The sequence below is a fragment of the Mercenaria mercenaria genome, unplaced genomic scaffold (genome assembly GCF_021730395.1).
Source record: "Mercenaria mercenaria strain notata unplaced genomic scaffold, MADL_Memer_1 contig_4158, whole genome shotgun sequence".
Classification (NCBI taxonomy): domain Eukaryota; kingdom Metazoa; phylum Mollusca; class Bivalvia; order Venerida; family Veneridae; genus Mercenaria; species Mercenaria mercenaria.
The window spans coordinates 47-9,474 of record NW_026462366.1 but is presented as its reverse complement, the minus strand read 5'-3'; the positions used below and the strand labels follow the sequence as shown (position 1 = coordinate 9,474).

Here is a 9,428-nt window from a genome sequence, read left to right as displayed (position 1 = left end):
GGTTTTCAGTTTCTTCGCCCATAGATCCTACGTCTTTAAAATGACAAAAAGTATTTACTTTATCTTGCCAAAGTTAACTTCAATTTCGTTCAGAAAATATAATATCTATGTAAATTGTCCATCTAAACCTTTAGTGGCCTCCGTGGCCGAGTGGTTAAGGTCGCGGACTTCGAATCATTTGCCCCTCATCGATGTGGGTTCTAGCCTCTCATGATGAAATAATGCATGTAGGGGCACCTGGGGTCTTCCTCAACCATAAATGCTTCTTACATTTTTTTTTTACCACGACAGCAGCTCTGATTTAAGATTGACGCTGAATGCGTTTTTCTACATTTTTACCCACTAGTATGTGACGATTTTAGTCTCTCTAAATCCCTTACCAGTAGTATCGGCTATTTCATCGTATACTGGCTCGGTCATTTCTTGCGTAGATGTTTCTAGGTTACCATAGCGCTTCTCTCTGTGTGCTACCCTGATAAAATATATTCGGTATTCAGAACTATCTTTGTATAAATATTAAGACAAACTATCCGTACGATAATCACGACCTTGTACCAAGCTAACGTAACAACAGCTCTTTAAACTTGTTGGTACCAATATAAAACTATTCTAAAGCATTGACTGTTTGTCCCGTTTAACCTTAACGTCACTAATGAGTTTGTTATTCATGCAATTTTTTTGAAGTATGCTTATAACTATCTCTTGCAAGCTACTAAGATGCATTGTTTAATCATTTTGCAACACTCGTCTCCATTAAATAATGTAAATAATTAGTTCACATGTTTTTACAATGTAATAAAATCTATGAAAAGATCATTTGCACTCTTAGAATAGAATGCAATGAAGCAAAATAATAGCAGACTTGGTTTAATTATGTAAACTATTGAATCATAGTGTAGTGATGTTTGTTTTTGTTTTTCATTCTATCTATCTATCTATCTATCTGCCGTTGACGTCTGCCGTTACTTGTTTGTTCTAAGTAAAATGTGGCCATGCAATCATGATCCTTTGAGTGAATCATGTAACATCTATATGCCACTCTATTAAGTGACTACGCTGACACGATTTTTTTCACAAAGTACCATGATATCAGCCATGAAAGGATATAGAAAAGTAATTGAAAGTCCAATTGTATATAATCCAGTATATGATCCTTTATCACATGTTATATCAAATATGTTAATACGCCATCTTGTATTTTATCCTGTCACTTGAAGTATTTTCGACCCGATATCAGGGTGCCGTATATCTTTCCGTCAGTTGACACGTGACCAGTGATATACAGTCAGTTGATCATGTGAACTTATGATCGATATTGTTGTCATAGAAAGTTTGCAACGAAACCATCATCATTGTGTTGGAAATGTCCGAACTAAGAAAATGAATGGTCAAATAATGAGTTTTTATTCATTCTTGCATAAAAACTACTTTTTTCACTGGATCCGCCCATGTATTAACGGGAGAAAAATCGTGTGCAAACAAGGCAATTCACGTGCTGTTAATACCCGATTTTTATTTTTGAAATGCTTTCCCAGGGACGTATATGTAATTCTGCGCAGATTGACATCTGGTATCTGCGTCTTGTTTCTTTCATAAAAAACCTCTTCTTGAAGCATTAAAGATGCAATCTAAACCATAGAATGTTTTACTGTATCAGTAACTAACGCCAAATGCGCTGCCCACAACATTGTTCGTACTCGTTTCTTCCCTTGTTTACTCCCCGTTTAGAACTCGGCGTCAATTCAGATTTTGTAGACAACCGTGAATGTTAAAAAATCGCGTGTTTACCTGTGTGATTCTTTGTTTTTAGGTATCATATTTATGATTTTGGTAAGTATCAGTCGGTGTTTTTATCTAATTTCTCGAAGAATTTATATAAACAGCTTGGAAACTTGACACTACGTTCGTACTCATCCGTACTCCAACTGCGTGTCCGTACTCAAAGTAACTCGAATGTAAAGTTATTATTCTTGAAATTGTGATCGAGTCCACCAAATTGTGAAATGATATGAACAATTATTGGTAATTTATGTTTGTAATAATAAGAGATAAAAAAATCGGTTAAAAACCTTCAGGATGTGCTTTTAATAGTGTTGTTTATTTCAGGGCCCTGGATACGGATATTTAAAACATGTTTACCGTTTCCAAGAACAACAGGAATGGTAAATAAAAAATGTACCGGAATTGTCAAGTCATCACATATGAAAACAATACATAAATCGTCGTGAAATATTTTTTTATGCAAGAATAGCGACAATACACGTTTGTTTTGTGTATTAACGTCTGCAGAAGCCCTTGGGATATGTTTGTGACCTCGACCTTCGGTCTCGGTCACAAACAATCCCGCGGGCTTCTGCAGACGTTAATACACAAAAAAACGTGTATTATCCCTACAAAAACGAAGAAGTTATTGCGATTTTGCCGGTGATTACGTCATTATATAAGTGACGTCAGTACGAATATGACGTCATTGAAACGGTTGTCGCACACTTATTTTTGTAAAATAAATTGCCAAATATCGGAAAATGAAGTAATGACAAGATAAATAGAATAATAGGTTAGTGCCTAATATGGAGAAAGTTTATCTGGCTCGGCGCCGGACGTTATCAGGTTCGCCTTCGGCTCACCCGATAACCTCCTCCATCTCGCCAGATAAACTTTCTCATCTACGGCACTAACCTATTATTCTCTATATCATCGACTCCGTATCACACCCGTCGATGGACAAAGTAATAGAAGGAATATCATACTTGTGCGTTGATCTGGACAGTTTGTATCACATCTCGCCGGTTCTGTTACTTTTCACACTCGTCCGTCGGACTCGGGCGATATTTATAGGTTATCAGATTTGTATCGAGAAATATACATGAGTTCTGCAGCGGAAATATTGCGCATTATTATTCCGCAAAAGAACGCCTCGATGCAAGTATAATAAACTTTTAATTACGCATCTACAATTGAAATTTTTATATAAATGATACAAATTTGTCATTAGACCTAAGTGAAATGGAAATATCGCCGTTAAAGAACTTTTAAACGCAAATGAAATTGACGTCATGAATGACGTCATAAATATTAAAAATGTAAAAATATTGACGTTCAGGTTCCATTGAAATTTAACGATTTTTTAATGAGTATAATATGATATAAGGCAAAGCCTCAAAGCGAGCTCAAAGAAATCGGATTTAGCTAAAAATATTATGCATCATTTATTTGTCACAAAGAAACTATTCACTACTCACAAGAATTCAGGAGAACGTCTACTTTTAGTGTCACCATACCTATAATAGTGAATATCATACGTTGCAAAATTTATGGAAAGCCGGTGTCACGGTGACGTCATTACCGCGTTCCCGTTTCTTTCTACTTATTAATGACATTTTTTCCGTTTTTCTGGCCGATGCTTGATCTTTTAAATGAAAATAATATTTTTTTCAAACAGCTGGAAATCATTCTTTCAATATTGTTGAGTGATGAATAACTTTTTTGCAATTGAATGAAGTTCTGTATTCACTCCGGAAATAAGTATTTCCTGTGAGCACCTGTCCGCTAGGGTGCGCTTTTTAAGAACTTCCGACGAAACTTTTCAAATCCACCACCAAGTGTGAAAGTACACTTGCGTTACCGTAAAGCTCGATTCTCGAGCTCGCTATAACAATAAACGTAATAGATAGATTCGACATGATATGAACGTACTAATAAATTAGTTCCTATGTACACACTCCATACTAGATCTAGTATTCAAATTGCTTATCAACAAAGGAGACGCCTGCTAACTTCAAGCTTTTAGGTTTAATATGAAATTAGGCGCTGCCTATCTGACGGGAAAACCTAGTGATAGTGATACGGATTCTTTCTTTTTTTTCTGCATTAAATTGTTCTTTCTGATATTTTTTGTTTGGCTTTCAGTTTTGACAGTAAGCCTGATGGTTTTGCTATTGTTATAAAAATAAGAAGGGGAAATGTTTTAAAAAGTTTTGTTTAAATGAACATGGATCTAATCATTTCTTCAAATGTATCAAGACTAGACAGACAATGGAAAATAGTGTTCATGAGTTAAAGATAATAGTGATATTTGGGTGCACAGAATCTACTCCCTAAAACGCACCATTAGTTGTACTGATGATAAAATAGAGAAAAGTGGAAACTTCACATGTCGCTCAACACGACAAAAACGAAACTGTTGCATAAACCCTGACAGATAACGGGGGTTTTTGACCTGTCACTTTTTTATTTCTGCAAATTGTTATCATTTATTGGTATCAAAATAATGCTTTTGCTGAAAACTTTACATAATTCAAATTTATATCTAGTAAGCAAATTTTAACTCACACGAAGTGAGCGCCGGAAAGGGTATGTAAAATGGGGGCTGTACGAACATTGATAAATTCGAACACTTTGTCATTTACAAAATTTTCCTCATAGTATTATATATGGTGCAACAGTCATTCAAAAGTGACCCAATATCAGGCCTTTATGTGTTGTCAGTGAGCATGCGTAAAACACACTCTTCCTCAGTAGTTTTGGATAAATATTTTATTATATACAGATAAATGAAAGTCATTTATTTATACATAATATTACCAATTTTGTTTCTGTTTACAACGAACATGCCTTTGCTATCAATTTGTTTCTCTAATACAAATTTCTGAATCCGGAAATGCACATATTCTTTTCAGTTCATTTGTTACAAACAAATAGTTTCTAAAAACGACAAAAATATCCAAAAAATAAAACACAACAATTTACACATTATGCCTGCGTAACATCACATTCAATATCATCTTGTTCTGATATTCTTTTGTAGTATAGATACCGGAACTTACATAATCCTGCTATCCTAAACACGGACTATTTTAATTCTTTTAAATGCCATTATTGTCAAATGACACTCTTTTAGGACAAATTGTGTTCCTGTAATACAGCTATGGTAAAACTCGTGTATGTGAGAATGACAAACAACCATTTACTTGTGAAATTTTTATTTCAAATTCATTGTAAAAAGTTCTTGACCAGAATTTTATATATAACACAAACACTCTTGGTCTAAATTCAATTTAATTTACCTAACTGCTAACAGTCTGGGACCTTTTTTTTGAATATGATTAAGGTTAATTTCTTAGCTTGATAGTGATCGTAGTGAGCCTCTCAAGTTTATAGCCAACATTTTTTTCCAAGTGTAATTTTACTAAAACTCTAGTCAATGAATTGACTTTTAGAAAGTAGCTGCAATGTATGTGAAAGATTGCGGAAGGGAGGGGAGATAAGCAATATCGATATATGCTTTTCCATGCCTTCGAATATTTTGTTCAAAATTTACAGACAGAACATTGGTTAACTATACTTATTATTGATTTGTGTTCCAGTAATTGAAAAAAGTGTGATAAATATAAAGAAAAAAAATTAAATTGGGCCTAAGCTAAAAAAAAAAAAATCAAGCATCTTACGAGATTCAAACTCGGACCTCGCGCATGGAAAATATGTGCGCTAACCACTGGACCACAGTGACTTGTGGCATAAATATGTGATAAAATTATGTATATAAATAAATTTTGTTAGGACAGCGTGTCTATATTCGTTTTACATTGACATTTTTGAAATTATTGGCTTTTCTACATTCATAGAAATAAATAAACAATGGTTTTGTTATTCAAACAGTGCAGTAATGTAGCTTACATCATAATTCATTATTGGAAACAAAAAGCGGGCCGCTTGAATCATCCATAAACTCGTTTCATGAAGAAACCCGAATAACACCGATTTCTATTGATACTGCGAATTTTCAACTGGATAGAATAATTTGTTTAAATAATGCGGCGCCCGATCGTTCATAAGAAAATTTATTTTATCAAATGTCGTCCTGAAAATTATTTATTGCGCAAGCACGGCAGCAGGTCCGGTAGAATTATTGGAGAACAACAACAACAAAACCGGTGAAGGTATAGAACATATTCCCAAGTTGAACGGTATATAGGTTTACTTTGACATATATATACACGTACAAATTATCTATAGACGGAAAAACCTTCGGTTTTCCCGTATTAAAGCTCGGTAAGGTTATCAAAGTTCAGTGAGAGTATCAAAACTCAGTGAGGTTATCAACAACCTAATGGTAAACGCGAAAATCAGTCCCATGGATTCAGATGTAACGACAATTTATTTAAACTGCTGCCATTACACACATGCGATTGATAAAAGGACTTGGATTCATGAAAACTAGTCGACCTGTTTCGCAGTTTCCTTCCAATCAGCCAGTTACTGGAAACAAGATAGCTTTTGGACCTGTTGGGTATTTACCTTCTTATTAGCACGACAACTAGTGCTAATATAACCGATGATGTGACACCAATCAAACAGCCAATTAAGCCGACTAATGTAGAATCAAAGCCAGTTTTCACGGCTGAAATAATACAAATTTAGCAGAAACTGTATCGCCAAAATCTGGCTTTACTGTCATGAGTGAGCGTTGCAACTGATTGGAAAATAAAAGTGTTGTTTACATCAGCCTGTTCGTGTATGATGCATTATAAATTCCAGACCTGTATAGCTAATTAGTAGTAGTGGACGGCTAATTGTAATTACATTTTGTATTCTGTAAAAAATCAAGGACAAGGCGCTGCTTTCTGAAAAACAAAACCATCATGGCAGAGTATGTCTGGATCAGTTATTAACTTATTATTGAAATTAACGCACAAAAATCAATAAAAACAGACAAATAATGGCACACAGACCTTGAAACGGTCAGTTGCCAAAACAACACTAGGGATTATAAACTGGTTAATGGTACATACTCCCACTCGCCATATTCAAAAGTTAAAGATATATAGCCATCTAAATTTGACATTAATATTAGTAAAGAGAAGAAGGAGCATTTAGAAGCATAGAAAAAAAAATTAATAGTTAATTACTCTTATTACAGAAATTTCCATCAAATCCAGATTCACATCCTTGCAAACATTGTGCCGTTTCTCTATCACAAATACTGGCTTTACAATTTTCGCTACATTCATAGTTGCACATGTCACCATGCCAACCAGAAGTGCATCCGACGTCACACAGCCCAAATATCTGATTACATGAAACGTTGGAACATGTATTACTGCAAGTCTCTTCGCATGTATTACCATACCAACCGGAAGCACATCCGCTATCACAATATCCCGTTTCTTGACTACACAATATATTAGAACACCTGAAACTGCATGTTTTTTTGCATGTGTCGCCATACCAACCTGGAACGCATCCAGCATCACAGCGTCCCGATTGTTGATTACATGACGTCATGAAACAAGTGTTGCTGCAAGAGTTTTCACACATATCGCCATACCAACCAGGAACGCATCCAGCATCACAGCGTCCTGATTGTTGATTGCATGACGTCATGAAACAAGTGTTGCTGCAAGAGTTATTGCACGTGTTTCCATACCAACCATGAGCGCATCCATTGTCACATTGTCCCGTATGTTGAACACAAGACCTACCAAAACACGTTTTGCTACATAAATTTAGGCATGTGTAACCAAACCAACCAGAGACACATCCAGCATCACATCGGCCTGATTGTTGGTTGCAGGACCTTTTGAAACAGGCATTGTTACAAGTTTTTCCGCATATGTCCCCGTACCATCCTGATACACAACCATAACGACAATTGTCTGAAACTTTATCACACTTGTTTGTGTTTGTTATAGGATCAATACAGTTATGATTGCATTTTTTATCACACTTTTTACCGAAATAGCCATCGACACAAGTGGTTGTGCAGTGTCCGCTTAAAATATCACACTCTGCTATGCCATCGTTGTTTGGTAGACAATGTCCGCATTCTTTATCGCACGCTGTACCATAGTAGCCACCAGCACAAGCAGTTTTACACTCACCAAACAAGAATGTACATTTAACCAGTCCCTCATTGTCCGGTAGACAATGTCCACATTTCTTGTCACAGCGACGCCCATAAAAACTGTTAGAACACGTTCTCTCGCAATCTCCGAAAATAGGATCACATTTGACAACGCTCTTATTGTCCGGTAGGCAATGTCCGCATTCCTTATCACAGCGAGCACCATAGTAACCGTCGACACAACGGGTCGTGCAGTATCCAAAGAAAGGCGTACACTTAACCGCACCCATATTATCCGGCATACAATGTCCACATTTCTTATCACAACGGCACCCATAGTATCCCTTCATGCAAATATTCGAACAATAGCCATCGTTGATACTGCATTTTTGCCATCCCTCTGTTCCTGGGCGACAGTTGGCGCAATCATTAACACTGTTAGGACAAGGATTTAAACATTCTACCACGATACAATTTCTGATGTGCACATAGAAAAAACAAGACAAAAAGATAACGTGTAAAAGAACTGAACTACACGAAAATAATGTCTGTATATCTGTCATATTAAGTTTTCGTATGACTTATTCAGTTCTTCATGAACTTGCCAGTTACTTTTTGTTCATCTCCTTCTCCAAAGGTACCGGTATCTGATGTAAAATATCTTGGCAAACTGCAACGACACAATGTTGAAACACTTTTTAAATTGTCTTCTTTTTTATTATTATTATTATTATTTTTTTTTTTGTAAGGGGGGGTGTGGGGGGGGGGTTATGTTTTGTTTTATTTTCTATTTCTTTTTTATTGAAAATTTATGTTCATACATTTGTCAATGGCAGTTAGTTTGGGAATGTGCCTTAAATAAAATAGAGATACGAAATCGTTTAAGTTAAAGAACAGGTATAGCTTTCTCAGTTTTATCTATTATAAATATAATCTTCAGTTTTCTACGGTGGCTGATTTCTTCCATTTTCTGGTATGTTGGCCTGCTTGAAGAGCGCCATCACGACAAAACGACGCGCTTAATTTGTCGTCTTGGCGGCGCATTTGAAGGGTGCCAACACACCAGAACGACAAATAGCACGTCGACATAACAATATAAAATTCGTTCACAGGTCATAGGTGCAGATGGGAATATCCAGCCTCGAGGGTGACTGTTACAGGCGGTATACGTAACCAGGCTCTGTCGAGTTACCGCATAAACAGTTAGTCACCCGAGAGCCGGATATTCCCATCTGCACGTATAGTGAGTAATAGAATCTTTTTCTTGCATATAATATTCAAGAAATAATCGTAATCATTTGCAGCGTAACGTTATGTATTTTGATAAACTTGTACTTAGGAACAGAGAAGAACTATCAAGGTATTTGATTTTTACTCCGTTTTATAAAATAAACTTTAAATTACTAAATAAATCTTCTACATAATTATATGTAGTTCGCAATACGTCATTTACAGCACGAGAGGCATCATACACCCCGGGTTGTAAGATAAGAGTTTTCCAATCCCCGTCTGGTATGGAAGAAATGCCGTATATTTGTCGTACTGGTGAGCTAATTGTTGTTCTGTCGTAGTGGTGCCCTTTAAT

At 35.9% G+C, this 9,428-nt stretch overlaps 1 protein-coding gene across 1 annotated transcript; it reads right to left on the bottom strand.

Moving 5' to 3' along the window:
* Positions 1-338: 338 nt before the first annotated feature.
* LOC128553666 (multiple epidermal growth factor-like domains protein 10) lies at positions 339-8,505 on the bottom strand. Its single transcript, XM_053534838.1, has 3 exons — positions 6,909-8,505; positions 6,298-6,400; positions 339-472 (listed from the first exon to the last, which is right to left on the bottom strand). Exons 1-3 carry the CDS (start codon positions 8,404-8,406, stop codon positions 343-345), a joined length of 1,731 nt encoding a protein of 576 aa, XP_053390813.1. The 5' UTR covers positions 8,407-8,505; the 3' UTR covers positions 339-342.
* Between the last annotated feature and the right edge of the window lie 923 nt (positions 8,506-9,428).